At 48.1% G+C, this 17,197-nt stretch overlaps 1 protein-coding gene across 1 annotated transcript in view; it reads right to left on the bottom strand.

Annotated features, from left to right (window-relative positions):
- WDFY4 (WDFY family member 4) overlaps window positions 1-17,197 on the bottom strand; it is a 236,720-nt gene that overhangs the window by 12,718 nt on the left and 206,805 nt on the right. The window contains exons 43-48 of the mRNA XM_081823086.1: window positions 14,138-14,291; window positions 12,139-12,230; window positions 6,511-6,723; window positions 3,847-3,994; window positions 2,587-2,771; window positions 1,437-1,595 (exon numbers count right to left, since the gene is read on the bottom strand). Of these exons, the coding sequence (XP_081679212.1) occupies window positions 1,437-1,595; window positions 2,587-2,771; window positions 3,847-3,994; window positions 6,511-6,723; window positions 12,139-12,230; window positions 14,138-14,291 (951 nt within the window). The remainder of the gene's footprint in view (window positions 1-1,436; window positions 1,596-2,586; window positions 2,772-3,846; window positions 3,995-6,510; window positions 6,724-12,138; window positions 12,231-14,137; window positions 14,292-17,197) is intronic.

The raw sequence follows: 17,197 nt of genomic DNA on the forward strand, positions 1-17,197 counted from the left end.
GAGCGTGTGGGATTCTGCATCCTTTCCCTCTTGATTTATAACTAGGAGAGGATGATGAATGGCATTTTTATGCTGTCAATACTGGGGCTTTTACAGTTCATCTTCATTTCTAAAAGGGACCTCAGAGCAGCCGGGGCAGCCTGCTTCCCCGACTCCCCAAGGCCAGCTCTGCAGTCAGGCTGGATCTCCGGCTATCCCCAGAGTGGTGCCTGGGAGAGGGGAAGGCTCCACAGAGTAATGCACTGTCTCTTCACTTAAGTCTGGCATTAGAACCCAGCCTCCTGACTGCAGTTCATGGAAAGGAGCAGGGAAACCCAGAACGATGTGAAAATGTGAAAAGGCAGGGCGCTCCGAGGCTGGCTTTGGAGGACCGCCTTGGAGAGTCTGGTGAAGGCAGCCCGCGCGTGGCCCACACTGCTGCCCCAGCCCGGCAGGTGCCACTGCTCCTCAGGATTCACCCGCCCCCTCAGCACACTGACTTCCTTCACCTCATGTTCATGAGAGTCCACCGTGCACTGCCCATGCGCTGGGGGGTGGCTTGAAAAGCATCCAGAGGAACCCAGGATCAGTTCCGGTGAAACATGTTCAGTTTAGGAAATCTGGTCCATGGTGAGTTTTGTATGATTCGTTTGGGTTTTCGTTATCTTGGGTCTCTACGGCTAACTCTAAAGCGGACGTAAACACAAGTTGCACTTCAGAGTTGAGGAGACCTAGTGGTACTCTCAGGCAAGTTCAAGGGTGCAAAGGCAGGAAGCGTGGGCTTAGAGTTAGGTCGACCTAGATTAAAATGCAAATTCGCTCTTTCTGAGCTTCGGTCTCTCCTGTGGAAGTGGGAATGATAGTGCCTGCTTTACAAGAGGAAATGAATGCACGAGTCGTAGTAAACAGTAAGGACACTGTGCTTGTTCTCAGAGCAGCGGTGGCTCCTGAGGCGGGACCAGAATGAGGCCACTGCCCCCTGCTTTTGCTCTATTCCTGCACAACCACTCCTGTTCTGAAACAGCCTTTCCATTTCTGCCTCTAGCACCGGTCACTTAACTTCCTTGCACCGGCCTTTTTTTCAGCAGTAAAGTAAGGACGATAACAGTACGTATTTGACAGGGCTGTGGAGAAGGCAAAATGTTCGGCATAAAATGTCCCTGGCACATGGTCCAAAACGGGCTCTAGCACAAGGAAACTGGTTTCACTGGCTCTGCGGCGCAAGCAGCGTCTCTCACGGAGGCGTGGGTCTCCACGGAGGCACCTGCCCCGCGGGCTTGTCAAATCCACCGTGGCCATGAAACCGTGGCCCTCTCATGGCACAGAGCCGTGGGCTGCCCCCAGTGCCTCACTGTGTTCTCTGCCCCTAGGGAGGCAGGGCTTTCGGTGCCCAGGGAGCTGGGCCACACCAGGGTGCTGCACCCGCCCCAGGCACCGTCCCCACCGAGGCACCATACCTGCTTGAGGTGCAGGCTTCTTGGGCGGCCTTTGGCTATGCTGAGCTCCCACACACACACCACAGCGCTGGTCCCAGAGGTGATGATCACTGTGGGGGCTGGGCACACGGTACACAGACAGCGGCCCCAGGCAGCCAGGTTCTCGAACGTCATTAGGATCTAGAGGAGACAAGCGGGATGAGCCCTGGTGCCCCGGCCAGCACAGGGCTGAGGGCCAGGACAGGGTGACACAGGGACAAAGGCAGGTCTGGATACTGCTGGCTTGCCTGTGGGCCATGGGAACGGGGGGACATTCACTTGTTCGGGAGGCTGGCTCTGGTGACAAAATCCAGACAGTCCAAGCCTGTCCCCAGGGAGCTCAGACTCTAGGGAGTGGGGAGAGACAAGCAAGCAGGAAGTCATGGGGACATTGTGAAAATCCCTTGGGAGCACAGTGAGCCTCAGGAGGCCAACGACAGCCTGAGGAGGTCAGAGACAGCTTTCAGGAGGGGCTGATATCTGGGACTAGTTTCAGGCTGCCTCATGAAGTGGTAGGGAAGGCTGGGGGTGGAGAGGCAGAGCTTGGTGGGCAGGGAGTTCACGCCATGTGATCAGTGGGTGGGAATTAGGGTGGGAGGGGAGGGGGGCTAGGCAAGGAGCCTGGGAGGCTGCCAGGGCCCCAGCAAGAAGTGAGGTCACTGGATGGCCTGAGTCAAGGATGGAGTCATGGTTAGTCAAGACTAACCAGATGGTTGGCTTCTGGCACTGGCTGAATGCTCAGTGACTGTCCTCTGACTCTGAGCCATGACCAGGGCCAGAGGAACGCTGACTTCCCACCCAGGCTGAGTGAGAGTCTGAGTGGCCTCCACGTAGCCGAGTGACCAGCTGGTGGCAGAGACTGCTCTAAGGTGACGGCGTGCACCGAGAACTTGCAAGCTCCACTCCTCCGAACACAGGTTGGAGGCTTGGCCCACAAGGGCCCTGAGCCCAGCCGTATAAACCTCTCCCTCCCAGGCAGGGGGCACGGCCACGTGGAGGCAGTGGGGTGTGGTCAGCTGTGCCTGCTTTGGGCCAGCCCATCCCCTGAGTGCCTCTGCCCCAACAGACAGAGGCTGAGGCCCCGTGCCTGCCCTGCTCCCTGAGCCCGCCCCTGCGTCCCACGCCCACCCACCTTGTCAGAACCATAGTTCCCCAGGCAGCAGCTGAAGTCATCAAAGCCCCAGCTGAAGGTCCTGTTCCAGAGAGGAGGCAGCAGCACCTTGTTCTTCTCCACGGCCAGGATGCTCTTCTCGGTAGAGACGATGTGGCCAATGGCTCCTTTGGGCGATTCGGAGCCTAGAGAGAAAAGGTACATATCTACCCTGCAGTTAGTATGGTGGAGCTTACACGCCAAAGGACAACACCCCCTATCACTGGGCCCAGACAGGAGCCACGGCAGGTGACCCAGACTTGGCAAAGCACCAGCCTGGGCAGGGGCCGCTTGCTCGCCAAGGCACCGCACCCGAGGGCCTCACTCCAGGGGCCGTGTCAGACCCTGGTCCCGAGCTGGGCCCTCCCCTGCCTTCGCACATATATGAAGCTCGCATGTGGCCACGCAGGTCTTCAGTGTCTCTGAGGGCTGATGCCAGGGGAGGAGCGGCTGAGGCTGTCCGGGCAGCCACAGGAGCCTTGGTGGGGCTCTGCCCTTCCTGCCCCTCCTGGGCACCTTATCTAGCAGGGTGGGGTGTACCAAAGACACCATTCTTGGATTTGAAGGGAAAAAAAGGACACATCACAAAACCCCAACAAATCCCACCCTATAGTCCTTATACAACTCCAGAATGTTGCCCCATGCAGTGGGATTTCCCCAAAGCTGTGCAGCCCGCAGGTGGCAGACATCAGACTTTACACACACCGTGTCTCCAGGAAGCAGCCGGGCTGGAACTCCCACTGGGCTGTCTGCCCAGGACATGCTCTTGGCTAAGGCCCGCAGGCCCACCTGGGTGCTCGGGAGCAACAGTGACCGTGGGTACCACTGAGGGGAGGCTGTACTTCCCTCGGGAAATCTGGGACTTCCTCACTTGGCTTTGGAGGTGAGGAGGTGTGTGTGTGTGTGTATAGGAAAGAGAGAGAAAGAGAAAGAGAGAGAAAGAGAAAGAGAGAGAAAGAGAGGTGTGTGTGTGCGCGCACGTGCACGCTCACATATATGAAAGAAAGAGAGGAATATGTGTCTTAGATAGACAGGTCAGTCTGTCAGGATCTAACAGAGGTGGTTCTGGACATTTCCAGAGCAGAGGCCTCCCCAGATTCCTTCTGTGACTAGAGATACCGCCATCTAAAGCCAGACCCCAAGACCCTGAAGGGTCTGTACCCCCGAACCTCCAAAGGAGCAATAGTCGCTGAAGGGACAACTCTGGGACAGGGCGCCAAACAAAGCAGACCAAGTAGGCACCTTTGACTGTGACCTGGGAGGGCTTCAGCGCATGCAGGTTGTAGAAGAAGGGCTGTGGGTGGCTGGGCAGGCTCCCAGGCAGGACAGCATCCTTTCCAGGTGAAGGCTTGCCCACGGTGGTCCTGGCTGGGTGGGGTTTTGTAAAGAGCTGGAGAGACAGAGGACAAACGCAGACCACACATGTCATTAGGGATGGATGGCCTGAGGCGGCGGCGTCCCCATGCAAGTCACAGCAGCACCTCTGCTCTGAGTGCTGCCTGGGCTGGGCTTGCTCCTGACTGAGATGAGCACAAACAGAACTGTCTGGTTCAACCCTCAGATATTGCAGATAAGGGGCTTGGGGCTCAGAGAGGGGCAGCTACTTTCTCCAGCTCATGGTGCGGGACTAGCAGAAATAGCCCTCCTGGCTGCCAAGCTGTCATCTTTTCCATGCTGCCTGGGACAGGATGACCTCATCGAGGAGCCCTGGTCCCTGGCAGAGCTGCGTCTCATATCATGGAGTCAGAATGACCCTCTTTCCACTCTAGATCACATGTCTCTTCTTCATTTGCTTGAGCTCTTTCTCGTATTTTTTTTTTCCCTTTCCCTTACAAACTCTCTGCAGGCACATCCATCTGGGCATCAACACAGAATTCTTTAATAGCATCCCTTCAAACATTCCAAAGAGCACAGGCAAACCCCATTAGTGGCCTTTTTTATTTTCATTTTTCTTAGATCTCTGCTGTCAAATCGTCCCTAATGCCAAACTTTTTGCATAACCAGGCAAAACATGAAGTGCAAGGCCATGCTGCTAGCAGAATCTTGCTGCTGCCACAAAGGGCAGCTGAGGCCAGCTCTCCACCCTCCCCTCCCCAACAAGGCTGTTTTTTCCAGCCATCGGGCCCATGCTCCTCGATGGAAACATCCACTGGGTGCCACAATGGAAGGGGGAGATCTGGCCCCAGCTGGAACCAGGGGCAGAGGCAACGCTCAGCAGGCAGCTGGGGGTGGGGGGAGGGGGTTCTCATAGCAGTCTAGGCTCAGTGACAGCCCTTGATCAGATACTGGTCTACCTAGTAAAGCTGGGTGGGTGATCAATACAAACAGAGATCAGAACAGTGATTTTTAAATGAGCATTAAACAAAGAATGTCCCTCCTTTGCACAGCAGAATGACTAAAGCACCAGAGGCTAGAGGCCTGTCATAGCCTCAGCATGCACAGCCCCTTGATGGCAAGTCCATGGTCCTGAAGTATTTTAATCCTGCCTCTAGTTAGGACCACTGGAAGAATTCTAATTCTGATGATTACTTAGAAATATTTTTGTAAAAGCTAATATGCTACATCACTAAATAAAATCAGAATCTAAAACTGTGTACACTCTGTGAGCACACTGATGTGAAAGTATTTTTTGCTTGTGGACAAGGGCGGTGAGTATATCACCCAGGGCACAATTGGATGGGGGTAGCTACTATTTTGATTTAATTGCTTTATCTGGATTATTTCATTTCTTAAAGAAATGAACCATTATGCTACCCGAGCTTCTTTCCTGAAATTCTCTTTCCTAAGAAGTGCTCCCTGGCCAAACCCACATTTTGGATACATTGTCCATTCTCCAAGTCACCCTTAGGCACTTCCCACATTGCCCTCCCCTGGGAGCTGAACAAACCTGGAGCATGTCATGTAAGACCAGGTAGAAAAGATGTTACTAGATTTGCACTGTAAGATGAGCCCATCCAAGCCTCGTGGTTACATGTGGGTAAGGCTGCTGCCCAAGATGGCCCCAGAATTGGCTGGGCTTACGCACTCATTTCCCAGCATGGCTCCTGACTTCCTAGGCTGAGACCCCAGCCCATGGGGCTACGCTAGTAGCCCAGATGGCTGTCCTTAGGAAGAAAGCCTCTCCACGCTGAATTGAAGTTTGAGGGTCAACAAGGCTGGGATCAGTTAAATAAGTGCTCCTCTTGCCCACCATTCACCAGGATGTCACCATGAACATATAGCCTCATATTGCTACATGACTATCCTGATGCAGGATGGAGCCAGTGAAGCAAAAGGTCCACGTGAGACCCCAGCAACTTCACCAGGAGCCCAGGGGGCAGAACTCAGATACTCTCCCACTGCTGGTGAATGGCATAGGCTTTGGGGCCAGCCAGATGGGGCTAGAGCTCTACCTCTGGCATCTGCGAAAGTGCAACTGTGGGCAAGTTACGTATTCAGCCTCTCTGAGCCTCAGCTTCCTGATCTGTAAAAGAATAATCCCTATACCCAGAGCTTATGAGGGGATTCAATGAGGGAATCATACTAGTAACTAACATTTGTAGAGCGCCCATCACGTTTCAGGCACTTTCGAGCACTTAATGTCTCCATTCATTGGCTCTTCACAGCAACTCTGAAGTATAGACACACATATAGACAATTAAATCCTATGGATTTACTGTAGTGTCTGTCACATGTATCACAGGGGAATGTAGTCCTCATCATTATCATTAATGATGTCGTCATCTTCATCAACATCAGATGGAAACAGAGGGGTAAGCCCTGATGTTGAGGGGTGTAGGAAGACCATTTCCCCCTCCCCAGTCCTCTCTTGTTCCTATCCAGGAGAAAATGTCCTCACTCTCACTCCCAAGCTCACAGTGCACACACTCTTTTGAGAAAGCAAGACCAAGAACGTGGATGCTGTACCTGTTTGGGCACCTGTCCAAAGTTGCTGACAAACCCCAGGATGGTGCTCCTGATCAAGGGGTCACTGATGCTGCTGAGGTCCATTTTGTCACCGTAGAAGTAGGGGTGGAAGGTATTAACAGCTTCCACCGCAGCTGATCCCTGCTGCTTGTACCCAAAAATGAGGTCTATCCAGTGGTGGAGGTTGGCACTGACAAAGTCACTTTCCAGAGCCTGGAACCAAAACCCAAAGAGCATGAAAAATGAAGGCCTCTCTTGGACTTGTGAGCCTTCCGCACAGATCACGAGGGGGCACATGCCTCAGGATGCTGGCTCTGCACAGGAAAGATGTGACATCTCACTGAGCTTGATGAGCACTAAGTGGGCAGACATGTGGGCCATCCAATGACCATCCAGTTCCTGCCTCCAGCTAGAGGGAAAAGAGATCTGACTGCTCCCATAACCCTAACTCATTCACTCCACGCTATAACCATGAGTTCAGAATATCTATGTCTTGCAGTGATATCTAAACAGAAGGCTGAAAATAAAGTCTTGGGGTCCTGTTGAGATTGATATAAGAAAAAAGGAGAGCTGGTTCTGACCAGAGATGTCAGGAGGTTGAGACTAAGTGTAGCAGTTAGGAGAACACGCTCTGTAGCAGGCTAGACCCCAGCCCTGCCATGGACATTTCTTAACATCTCTGTTCCTCAGTGCCTTCATCTTCTTCATCTATGAAATGGGGACAGTAATTGTACCTTCTTTGTGGAATTATGTGAGGTTTGGTTTGTGTCCATGCCTGGTGCACAGTGAGCTCCACGTAACGTTAGCTACAATGATTACACTGTGCACCTACTAGGTGCCAGGCACTGGCTTGGAGTTTGATGTGTATCGTTTCTTCCCATCCTTACCATTTCTGTTTCCTTATTATCACTCATCTCTTTTATTTCTTCATGTGGACTTGAGTTACTGTCCTTTATTTTAGCATGGAGAACTCCCTTTAGTGTTTTTTATAGGGCAGGTCTGCTAATGATAAATTGTTTTAGTTTTATATGTCTGGGAATATCTTAATTTCTTCCTTATTGAAGAATAGTTTTGCTGGCTATAAAATTATTGGCTTATAGTCTTTCAGCACTTTGAATATTTCATACCACTGCCTTCTTACCTCTATGGTTTCTTGTTTTTAAAGAAGATTATTTATTTGAGAGAGAGAGAGCATGAGCAAGAGAGCACAGGGTGGGGGTGGAGGGACAGAGGGAGAGGTTTAAGCAGACTCCCCACTGAGGAGGAAGCCTGGCACAGGGCTCGATCCCAGGACCCTGGGATCATGACCTGAGCCAAAGGCAGATGCCCAACCAACTGAGCCACCCAGGTGCCCCACCTCTATGGTTTCTAATGAAATATTAACTATTAATCTTATTGAAGATAGCTTGTAAGTGATGAGTTGCTTTTGTTGCTTTCAAGATTCTTCCTTTGACTTTCCTTTTTGACAATTTATAATGTGTCTAAGTATAAATCTCTTTGAGTTTATCCTACTTGGGATTTATTGAGTATCTTGGATGTATAAATTAATGCTTGGCATCAAAATTGGGATGTTTTTGAACATTATTTCTTCAAATATTCTTTCTGCCCCATTCTCTCTTTTCTTTCTGGTACTTCCAATTTGTGTATGTTGGTACATTTGATGGTGTTCTACAGGTGCCTAGGTTCTGTTCATTTTTCTTCACTCATTTCTTCCTGTTTCTCAGACTGGATAATCTCAATTGACCTATCTTCCAAGTTTGTTGATTCTTCCGCCTGCTATTGATCCCTTCTAGTGAATTTTTCATCTCAGTTACTGTACTTCTTAGCTCCACAATTTCTATTTGGTTCCTTTGCACAATTTCTATCTCTTTATTTATATTTTCTCATTGTTATACTCTCCTTTAGGTCTTCAAACATTGTTTTATTTAATGCTTTGAATATATTTACAATAACTGATTTAAAGTCTTTGTCTAGTAAGTCCAAAGTTTAGGCTTCCTTAGAGATATTTTTATTGACTGCTTTTTTCCCTCTGTATGAGCCATACTTTTTTTTTCTTTACATGTCTCATAATTTTTGTGGAAAACTGGACATTTTAGATAATATGATCTGTCAACTCTGGAGATCAGATTTCCCCTCCCCAGGGTTTGTTGTTACTGTTTGTTATTGTTGTTTGTTTGTTTAGTGACTTTTCTGAACTAGTTCTATAAAGTCTATATTTTTTGTTGTATGTGGCCACTAAAACCTCTTCTCTGTTAGCTTAATGGTCATCTTATGATTGGATGAAGATTTCTTTAAATGCCTAGAACCAGCTAGTATTCCAGTCTTTGCCTAGGGAGGGGCTTTGTGTGCATATTAGGGCATAGCTTTAGCATTCAGCCAGGCAGAAGCTGCCTTAAAAACTCTGAGTTTACCTCATATCCTGCTTGCACAGAGCCTCAATTTCAGCCAGAAGTGAAGCTTAGGACCTTAGGAGCATGAACACAGCCTTGTGCATGAAAGCAGCCCTACAGATGTGTGTGTCCTTCTAGATTTCAGGGATTTTTAAAAAATTTTTTTTATTATGTTATGTATAGTCTCCATACAGTACATCATTAGTTTTTGATGTAGTGTTCCATGATGCATATAACACCCAGCGCTCCATGCAATACATGCCCTCCTTAATATCCTTCACCGGGCTAACCCATCCCCTGACCCCCCTCCCCTCCAAAACCCTCAGTTTGTTTCTCAGAGTCCACAGTCTCTCATGGTTCGTCTCTGCCTCTGATTTCCCCCCCTTCATTTTTCCCTTCCTTCTCCTAATGTCCTCCATGCTATTCCTTATGTTCCACATATGAGTGAAACCATATGATAATTACTTTCTCTGCTTGACTTATTTCACTTAGCATAATCTCCTCCAGTCCCATCCATGTTGATGTAAAAGTTGGGTATTCATCCTTTCTGATGACTGAGTAATATTCCATAGTATATATGGACCACATCTTCTTTATCCATTCGTCTGTTGAAGGGCATTTTGGCTCTTTCCACAGTTTGGCTATTGCGGACATTGTTGTCATGAACATTGGGGTGCATATGGCCCTTCTTTTCACTACATCTGTGTCTTTGTGGTAAATACCCAGTAGTGCAATTGCTGGGTCATAGGGTAGTTCTATTTTTAATTTTTTGAGGAAACTCCACACTATTTTCCAAAGTGGTTGTACCAACTTGCATTCCTACCAATAGTGTAAGAGAGTTCCCCTTTCTCCACAACCTCTCCAACATTTGTTGGATATTTTCAAGTTGTTTCAAGGCCTCCTAATAAGTAGCTCATTCCCTAGTTTTTCCATTTAAGCTGTTTGGTTAGTCTATTGTTTGTCCAATTATATCCACTGCCTCTGGCAGCCACAGTGTTGAACAATTGTCTCTGGTTTATTTTTTCACAAATGTCACCAAAGGAAAGGCTTTTGTACTACGCAGGCTTTGAGATCAAATAAAGACGGCCTTGCTGGTGGGGACTTTCAGGGAACCACTAACAGGTCAAATAATGACAGTTCTCTGGATATGGGACTTTGAAGGAGCTCCAACCCCATTCTTCTCCCTCCAATGACTGCTAGGTTGTTGGTTTCCACTGTTATTGTGGGCTGTTGGTTTTCAAAGCTACTATGGAGTTGAATAGGAGAAATGAGTATAGTGTAAGTTAAAACACCACAAAATTTGCTGTCTTTACAAAGATTCAGCCATTTTTCTCAAAAGAATACTCCCCTGATTTTACCAAGCCTCTGTTTAATTTCCTGAGTTCTGAAGAGTTTTTTTATGACAATCTTTGCCATTATTCTTATTACTTTTATGGAGTAGAAGATTTTCAGAGATTCCTACTCTAATAATTTTCACTGACATTGATCATTAACATCCGAACCCACTCCAACCTAATCTTTACTCCACCAAAAGAGGTCTCCCCACTGTTGTCACCACCCAGTTCCCCTTGGTCACACCTCTAACCTATATCTGATGGCATTGAATTTCTCTCCTTCATAGCACTTTGTGCAGTTATAATTTCCTTGTTATTTGCATGGTTATTTCATCAAGCTGCCTCCCCGCTAGACCACTGGCATCTGCAGACCTGTAGAGTGAATCTGCTCACTCAGCCCTGGCTAAGAACTTTTCTGAGAGCACCTTGGCAGAGAGCTGCTGCCACCTGAAGGTTAAGTTCATCTCTGGTCCAACTACTCAAGACCAGTGGGTTGTGGGAGAGATGCCTACCATTACTACATTTCCAGAGGCAAGGATAAACCAGGGAAGAATTTTCTCCTTGCCAAGGGAGAAGGCAGAAGAAAGAATACAGCTTTGTTTTTACTAGTCAGGCCCACCCCAGATTTTTTTCTTTTTAGGTACAATATACATATAATAAATTTCACCCTTTTTAAATGTATAGTTCAGTGTGTTCTGACAAAGGCATGCGATCATGTAACCACCACCATAACCGAGATATAGGACATTTACATCAACTCAAAATGTTCTCTTGTACTCTTTTCCCATCACCCCTACTCCAGACTTTAGTAACTACTGATCTGCCTTCTGTCCCCATAAGTTTATCTTTTCCAGAATGTCACATAAATAGAATCCCATAGTATGTAGCTTTGAGTTTTGGTTTCTTTTGCTTAGGATAATGCTTTTGAGATTAATTTGTTTTGCTCCATGTATCAGTAATCTATTTCTTTTTATTGCTAAGTAGTATTCCATTGTGTGGCTAAATCATTTGTTTATCCATTACCAGTTGCTGGATATTTGGGTTGTTTTCAGTTTTCGATAAGTATCAATAAAACTGATGCATATTTTTGTGCATGCTTTTCCATGGACATGTCTTTATTTCTCTTGGGTCAATATATACAAGTGGAATTGCTGGGTGATAAGGCAAATGCGTCTTCAACTTTATAAGAAACTACTAATTTTTTTCCAAAGCGGCTTTTCCATTTTATTTTCCTACAAACAATGTGTAATGAATTCTGATTCTCCCTATTCTTGCTTACTCTTGGTTTTGTCAATATTTAAAATTATAGCCACTCTTGTAAGTATGTAATGTCATCTCCTATGGTTTTAATTTATGTTTCCCTGATGACTAATGATGTTGCATGTATTTTCGTGGTTTATGCTAATGCATGTATTTGATCTAGGATATGTGTCCCAAAATAGCCTCTCCCACATCAACCTCTCTGGTTAAGAAGCCAAGTATTCCCCAGTCCTGGCAAACCCTTTGGCCAGTAGGAGCCCTTCAGGGCCTCCAGCCCCTCTCTGAGCTATACTGAGCAGTATGGTCCAGGCATAGCCCTGCCTACAGGGCCAGCGAAAGTCACTGACTTGACCTCCAGGGCATCCAAAAAAAAATCTGAATTTGCTTCCCCCAGTGATTCCCACAACAAACTGGCACAAGGGCAAAGTCTAATGGAACTCTTGAAAGAGCCCAGAACACAAACTTTTTCCTGTTAACCTGGAGCATGGAGCCTAGCACCTTCTCTGGGCTCTCTAGACATAAGAGCCTCAGAAATGCTTGTCACTAGCCCTCTGCTTGCACAGAAAGCCTCCATGGAGATTAAGAAAATACTGCGGTCTTCATTCAGGATGCCAGGGCCTCTGACGTGACCCTGGTCAACTCACCTGTCTGTGCAGGCTGATGAATTTCCGAGGGTCCCCATCAGCCCAGGGAGGGAGTTGCACGTCTCCCAGTGCTGTCCCATCCTGCATGCAGCCTGAGTGGGGTGAGAAACAGCAGAGCTTTGGGTAAATGAGAGCCCAAACTGGGCTAGGAACCAGGGGGAATACACATTGTGCTATCTAGGACTTCTGATTCCAGGCAGGTCAGGCTAAGAGCTATGTCCTGCACAGGCTTCACTACTTCCTGCTTCTTCTGTCTGGTGTGTCCTTCCACACATCTGCCTGGAATATTCCTTTGACTCTCCACGAGGCCCTCCTTGCTTCCCAGGCAGGTTTGTGCTTGATTCACAAGTCCTATAAAATGGCAGTGATGTGGTCATTGTTGTCTTCCTCCCTACTATTCTGTGCCTTTTCATCTGGGTGCTTTCTATCCAGCGCTAGAGCACTAAGGAGATAATCACACTAACAGTAAAAGCTATCGTATTTTGAGCACCTAACTCTATGCCAGGGCACTATGCTAGGTGCTTGGCACACATCGTCTTATTGAATCTTCATTTAACTCTATAATTTATGCATTTTCTCTCCATTTTTAAAGTGAGGGCAGCAAGGTTTTTAGAGGCAGCTTCCCCAGACATTAGAAAGAGTCTGGGTCCAAGCCCAAGTCTCTCTCCTACCCATTAGCTGCACAACCTTGGGCATATTGCTTAATCTCTTTGGGATTCACTTTTCCTACCTGTTACCCACACCCACCCCCTCAGAGGCTGGAGAAGGATTAAAAGAGAAATACGCATACTGTGCTTAGAAAAACTCCAGGCATATGATGGTTGCCCAATAAACATCAGTTATGGTCTTGCTTAAACCCTCCAGGGCCTTCATGGTGCAACTAGAATAAAACCTTCCCCCCCCTCTCTGCCTACAGGTCTGTGCCTGATATGGCTCTTCTTACTAGCCAGTCTCAGCTCACCTGTCACCAACTCAGGTGGTCCTTCCTGGAGACCAGAATAACACAGGGCCCTGTGAATCACTCTTGAACCATTTTCCTACCTTCTTTCTTCATAACAATTCTCAGCATCAGACAGTATTTCACTTATATAAATATGTTTATATTTTCTCTCCCCTTCCTCCCTCCCTGTACAGAATGCACACACCTTCAGCACAGTTGGTTGCAGGAGGCCCAACTAAATCCCTAATGCCTAAAAAAGTTCCTGCATGCCCCTGTGTGCTGTTTGGAGGAAGAAGGAGGGCCCCGAGGAAGGGGAGCTCTGGGGCACAGGTGTGTGCTGATGACAGTTCATGAGTGCCCTCCACAGAGTGAGTGATCCCCTCCCCCTTCCTCTGGGGGGAAAGTGGCCCACACCCTGCCTCGGGCTCTGACCACATAGCCCCTTCCACAAGTCACCCTGACACTTGCAGCGAGGCTCCCAAGGTCCACACACAGCCACCAGGGGACCTGTTTACAGGGGCCTCCTGAAATTGTTGTTCCTCTTGTAAACCAGTGAGAAGGCAGAGTTCATCCTGAAGCACAGGAAAGAGGAAGGACCACCAGCATCCCCACACAACCACCCTTAGATGCCATGCAGCAAGCAGTCTCTCCCAGGAGACCCAGAGAGTCCAGGTTAACCCATTTGTGGGCCATGGAGGAAAAGGAGGCCCCAGAGGGATCGGGGTTTGCCCCTGGTCCCGCAGCAGGGCAGTGCCAGACCTGGTTAATAGCAGGGCTTCTCACCGCAGATTGAGGCCTGGGGACCCTCATAGGACGGGTGGGACTGTGGCTCAGAGCCATCCTGGCAGCCCGGGGCCTAGGGTCCTTCCTTGGCTCCCACCTCGACATTGAGTGCCGCCATCAAGGGGAGACCTCACAACAACCACGCTGGTTTGGTGAAGGGCCTGTTCACTTAGTTGCCCAGGAAAGGTACTGATAACATTAGTCATTACCCGAGCTTTGGGGGAGTGACCCCTGCCCTGCCTAGCCCACCCCGGCCGCACCCCGGCCTCCACTCACCGAACTCCACGGCATTGCAGTTGATGAGAAACTCAGGCAGGTAGAAGAACTCCGGAGTCAGCTCCCTGACGTCACTCATGTTCTCTCTGGAGGCCGACTCCCACGTGTTCTTCACACTGTGGAACATTCTGTCTGCCACATCAAAGCTTCCGCCCTGTGAGGAAAAGGAGCCAATGTGATCATCTGTGTGTGGTGAGAAAGATGCGCAGGCACCACCTGGGTGGGCCTCTCTTTGTCCACGGCCCCTGAGACGTGGGTTTCCACCATCCATTTACTCCCACATACGTTCGTTCTCCGCTCTGTGCATGCGTGCCATGGTTTCTTCGTGCCTCTGGTCACTCAACCATTCTGTGGACCCTTGCACTGATTATCCCACAGAGGATACATGATGAACTGTTTAGTCTCCATTTTAGAAATCCAGGCTCAGATTAGAGACAGGAAAAGCAGAGTCATTCATCTGACCATTCCCCACATTTGCTAAGGGCCCACTCTGAATCAGGCACAGACAGGATACAAAGAACCCGCTACAGGACAGAGAGCAGGTCAGCCATTCCATGTGGGATCGGGGCAAGTTTCTTGGAGAAGTGGACCCTGGTGAGTTTGCAAGCCTAGTGACAGAGAAGACCGCAGAGTGTTCTGAGCAGAGGCAAGGCCAAGGCCAGGAACAGAAGCAGAAGCAAGCGGGCTAGGTCAGGGCCCTGCGACATCTAACAAGAGAGAACAGGTATGAGGATGAACAGCTGGAGGTACACCAGCCTCCCAGAGACAGGAAGCTGGCCCATGAAGATAAGATGTCTGTCCACTCTCCATGGCCAGCCCTGGTTCCAAGGCCCATTTCCACAGGTGGCCTGATGCATCTCAAGCTTGGCAGCTAGGATTGGACCAGGTAAGACTTAAAACAAATTCTTTCCTTGGATTCTCTGCTCCTCTCAACTGATCATCAAATCTCTTTAGTTGGTGTTACCCTATTTATCAGGTGGCCTTGGGGGCTGGGAGGAGGAAGAAAGGTCTGGTTCGAAGAATGAGGATGCTGGGGGCAGAGGGACTTCAGGAAAGAGGTTCTAAAGCGGGCTTTGGGTCTGCGTAAGTTTAGGGACACCCCAAAAACACCTGCCTGGGATTGGATACTTCACTTGTCCCCATCAAAGCTGGGCCTTTGTTCACTCAGAACTTGTCCTCCTTTTGCCAACTTCTGCAGAGTTCCTGTGGCCCGAGAACAAATGGGTAGCGCCCTCCTCTTCTCGGGGACTGAGGTTTCCCATCAGCATTTACCTAAGGAAGCTTTGGGGCAGCTGCAGGAGTGGATGAAGGGTAAAGAAGGGCCACAGCCTCCCCTTGGCAAGTCTGCCCCATGGTAGGCACTCTATACAGAGATGTTGGCTCTTTATTCTCACAGCAGGGGTGTCAGGAAGGAATTGTACTTCCATTTTGCAGACCAGAAAACTGAAGCTCCTCAAAGTGTACTGGTTTTCCCAAAGCTATCAAAGCAATCAATGGCAAAACTGGGTCAATCCCATGGATGCCCCTCCAAAGTATGCATTCTTTGCCCTTGTGTCAGTTTATTGGGGGAATCCCTGGGCCTGGGGCAAACGTGATCTCCTACGTGTGGGGCAAGGGGTCTCAGCTCTTTCTGCGAAGGGAGAATCTGCCACACTCCTGAGGCAGGCTACATTTGGGCATCTTGGTGGGCCGGTCAGTTTTCTGAGTCAGACTTGAGGATCCAGGGAGGCCCGTGGGTCATTCTCTGCACATGGATAGGGACACTGAGAAAGCCAGTTGCCCCTGGAGTTGCAACAGAACACCCTACCTGGGCAGCTTAAGGATGTGGCTTTCCTCCAAGGTCGCTTTGCTCTTGGGGTGAAATTAGGGGATGATGCCCACCATCAGATTCAAATTGAAATGGAAACAAAATAGGGGGAGAGTGTTTTTAAATAAATCTGCACCTAACAAGTGGCTCATTGAAACATACTAAGAGCTTTGCATATTTAATCTGCAGCCCGAGCCTTACATCGGCAGGAGATTGATGCCTTCTCGTCCTCCCGGACTCCTTTTGCAGCTTTTATGAATGCTGATGGTAATCTCCTGAGAAACAATATAATTTGGTAATAAAAAGATTACCTGTATTAAATAAAAATAATATATACATAGGAAATATTGTTAGTGCTACAAATCTGGTTAAAGATATTACCACAAAGAAAAATGTTATTTTTTTCACAGCTGTCTAATGCATTTTAGCAAAAGTAATATCTTTAAAACTAAAGCCTGTATTATTTATAAAGGAAGCAATAACTGATTTTCCTATTTCCTATATTAATAAATGTATTTGCATACATTTGTTTCAAAATTAATGGGTTTTCTCACCTCTGCAATACAAAAGAAACGCCAAATTCCCTAGAAGAAAAAGTGGAGCTACTTTGTTGCTTGTACTGTAAGCCTGTGGATGGACACAGACTCTGGGGGCCGCCAGCAGTGAGTCTCCACCAGGACTCGATTCTCAGGAAAGGAAGGAAGGAGAAAAGGAAGAGAAGATAGAGAAAAGGAAGGGAGAAAAGGAGCGAGGCAGGGAGGCACAATGAAGGTCTGCAGAGCGCCACCATAAGGAAAGTCCAAAACAAAATAAAATAAAACCACAACAAAATTAAGTCTAGAGACTGGATGTAAACCAGATGATCAGAGAGAATTATGGAGCCAAGATTTGCTCCTAAATCTATTCTGCAGATATCCTTGAGTATCAAGAACAATGAATCCTACCTGTATCCAACATGCTGAAAAAAATAATAGTGATATTATCATTATCAACGAAGGAACAACCTCTCGTTGGCAGAAAACTTTTCCCATGTGATGTTAAAAGGCTAGAAGACAAAGCAGCCAAGGCTGGAGTTTTCCGAGGCAAAAGGTACAGGCTTTGGATTTTATGTCCAACTGATATCACTCCTTCATGAAGAAGCCAGAAAGATATTCTGAATATTTAAGGGCTCAGAAATAATATAACCCTAAGTATCCTCCCTCAGTTCAAACACTTCCTAGAGGTGCAAAATTTTGCAAAGAGTTGAATCAAAA

Source organism: Leptonychotes weddellii, chromosome 6 (assembly GCF_054177405.1).
Source record: "Leptonychotes weddellii isolate Sample4059 chromosome 6, ASM5417740v2, whole genome shotgun sequence".
NCBI classification, from domain to species: Eukaryota; Metazoa; Chordata; class Mammalia; order Carnivora; family Phocidae; genus Leptonychotes; species Leptonychotes weddellii.